At 43.2% G+C, this 2,750-nt stretch overlaps 1 protein-coding gene across 1 annotated transcript; it reads right to left on the reverse strand.

Moving 5' to 3' along the window:
- Positions 1 to 1,750: 1,750 nt before the first annotated feature.
- Positions 1,751 to 2,011, reverse strand: LOC131746171 (diphthamide biosynthesis protein 3-like). The gene is made up of 2 exons (XM_059047249.2): positions 1,908 to 2,011; positions 1,751 to 1,832 (listed from the first exon to the last, which is right to left on the reverse strand). The coding sequence occupies exons 1-2, from the start codon at positions 2,009 to 2,011 to the stop codon at positions 1,751 to 1,753; spliced, it is 186 nt and encodes a 61-aa protein (XP_058903232.1).
- Positions 2,012 to 2,750: the final 739 nt, after the last annotated feature.

Consider the following 2,750-nt stretch of genomic DNA (forward strand, 5'->3'; position numbering starts at 1 on the left):
TTGCACAAGTTATTCAACATCACTAAGCCTCAGTTTCTATACTTGCTATATCATCATAAGAGTGTTCTGAGGATTATATAAAGTAATTCAGTAAAAACTTAACACAGTGTCTGGCACATAGTAAATAATAAATGTCAGCTGTTTGGTTTTTTTTATAGCTATGGTTGACAAAATTATTATACCTAAGAAACTGTGACAATAATGATATTAACTGAAAAAAGGAAGTCCAGAGGGAGCCAGCTAGAGGAAGATGAGTTTGGTGTAATGCTGAATCTGATGGAAAGCAAAGCGAGAGAGAAAATATATAGTAATCAATTAAGGAAATTTATCTGGGGTTCAGAAGAGATGCTAGGCCTAAGGAGAGACATGTAGGAATTATCTGCATAAAAGTGATCTGTAGGTCAATAAAATATTTACAAACAGGCAATATTTACCATTCATTTGTTACACAGAAATGAATAATAACAAATGTTTATTGAAAGATTGCTCTGTGCCAGGTACAAAGCACTTTACTTACAGTAACTTTAAATCCGAATAACCACTTAATGATATACATACTACTATTATTCTCAGTTTTTCTTTTTAACACCCCCCTTTATTTATTATTTATTTTTCAATATATTTATGGCTGCATTGGGTCTTTGTCGCTGTGAGCAGGCTTTTCCTAGTTGCGGCAAGTGGGGGCTACTCTTCATTGCAGTGCGCGGGCTTCTCATTGCGGTTGGTGGCTTCTCTTGTTGCAGAGCACAGGCTCTAGGTGCGCGGGCTTCAGTAGTTGTGGCTCATGGGCTCTAGAGCGCAGGCTCAGTAGTTGTGGCGCACGGGCTTAGTTGATCCGTGGCATGTAGGATCTTTCCCGGACCAGGGCTCGAACCCATGTCCCCTGCATTGGCAGGTGGATTCTTATCCACCGTGCCACCAGGGAAGTCCTCCCCCTTTTTCTTTAAAGAATCCTAATGACTTTGATGTAGATGATGCTGTTGTCAGATAATGAAGTAATTAGGTATAAGATATAAAAATAATAAAACTGGGATTTCCCTGGTGGTCCAGTGGATGAGAATCTACCTTCCAATGCAGGGGACGCAGGTTCAATCGCTGGTCAGGGAACTAAGATCCCATATGCCAGGGAAGCTAAACCCACGTGCTGCAACTGGGGAGAAGCCCGCACACCACAACTACTGAGCCCACGTGCTCTGGAGCCTACGTGCCACAACTAGAGAAGCCTGTGTGCAGCAACTAGAGAGAAGCCTGAAACGAAGAGCCTGTGGGCCACATTGGAGACCCAGTGCAGCCAAAATTTAAAAAATAAATAATTTTAAAAATATAAATTAAAATAAAACTGAGGGAAAGAAAGCACCGATTTGAAATTATCTTCCTTTAAGTTCGGATGGAAAATTAAGAAAACTTCCAATTCAAAGTTCTAAGCACAAAATCCAGGTGTGTCATGTGGTGGACTTGCTTCTTCAACTGGACCTTAATTCTGCGGCCAATGCAAAGAATCCACACTCTAATGAATAATAAGCTACAAAATGATTGTCGGGAATTCCCTGGCAGTCCAGTGGTTAGCACTCCGCACTTCCATTGCAGGGGGCTTGGGTTTGATCCCTGGTCAGGGGAACTAGGATCCCGCAAGCCCCATGGAGTGGCCAAAAAGAAAAAAAAAAAAAAGATTCTCCCCAGGAAGAAGTCAGTGACTTTGCATTTGATTTTTCCAGCTTGGTTAATTCCCCAAAGTTCAGGCTTTGGAGTCCTAAAGTCTTCTTTGGCATTTAACTAGTTTTTTGCTGGTGGAAGGGGCTGGGACTGTCTCTCCACACATAAGCTGATCTTTGTCATAAATCTCTTTTATAATGAGAGAGCAGCTAGGGCACTTCACCACGTCTTCCCCATTTGTCAAATCTTCCCAGGTGATGCAGAAGTTACCCCCACACGGGCAGGGGTAGGAGTACCTCTCTGAGTCCTTCTCATATTGGAAGTCCTCGATCTCTACCTCATCGAGAAACACCGCCATCATCACTGGGACCTGTAGAGGTCTGTCACATCCCCTGTCCTACCCAGGCTGGGGTTGGTCCAACTTCTCAGGCCTGGACTAGCCGGGCCTATTCTCATTCTTTAGGTGAGGAAACTGAGGCTCATGGAGGTTGGGCAACTTGCTCAAGGTCAGATAGCTAGAAGAGGTAGAACCAGGACTTAAACCAGTCAGTGCAGGGACAGAGCCTGGGCCTTAAACACATGTATGCTGCTTCACTCTGAGAAAGGTTTCATTCCCAGGTTTCACTTCCATGGGGGGGATCACTATGCGTTGCAAAGAAATCATAAATCCAGACCAATACTCTAATACTGTGGAAAGAAAAGAATTGATTTAGGTCATGACTGTCCTGTTATTAATGACTTAAGGAATCAGAGCAAGTAATGCATTATGCCTGTGTATGAGAAACGGAAACGTGTCTGAGGATGCAGTGCTAAGAGAGTATATTCATAACACTAATTGGGAATGGGCCCCCAGGGAATCTTCCCTGTTTATAAGCAAGAATGAAGTATGAACCCTTCCACCTTTGACTCCAGAGTCAAACTACAAATCAAGCAGCAGGATCATTTGGTGAAGGTAATTGCCTCTGTTTCACAAAAACTATACACAGATCATCTGTCTGCCTCTGGCTCTAGAATGTGGAAGGAAAAACTACCTCCTCAATCTTCTGAGTGAGGCCCTGATCACTGAGGGAGGGAGAGGGAGAGTTTTTTGGGAAACC

The sequence above is a fragment of the Kogia breviceps genome, chromosome 19, assembly GCF_026419965.1.
Source record: "Kogia breviceps isolate mKogBre1 chromosome 19, mKogBre1 haplotype 1, whole genome shotgun sequence".
In the NCBI taxonomy this organism is placed as follows: Eukaryota; Metazoa; Chordata; class Mammalia; order Artiodactyla; family Physeteridae; genus Kogia; species Kogia breviceps.

What these genes read in the sequence shown, in the direction of transcription:
- LOC131746171 (XM_059047249.2), bottom strand. Translation starts at nt 2,011, where the DNA reads ATGGCGGTGTTTCTCGATGAGGTAGAGATCGAGGACTTCCAATATGAG. An exon ending in GGGGGTAACTTCTGCATCAC is followed by an intron (nt 1,833 to 1,907) that starts CTGGGAAGATTT and finishes AGAGATTTATGA; the next exon opens with CAAAGATCAGCTTATGTGTG.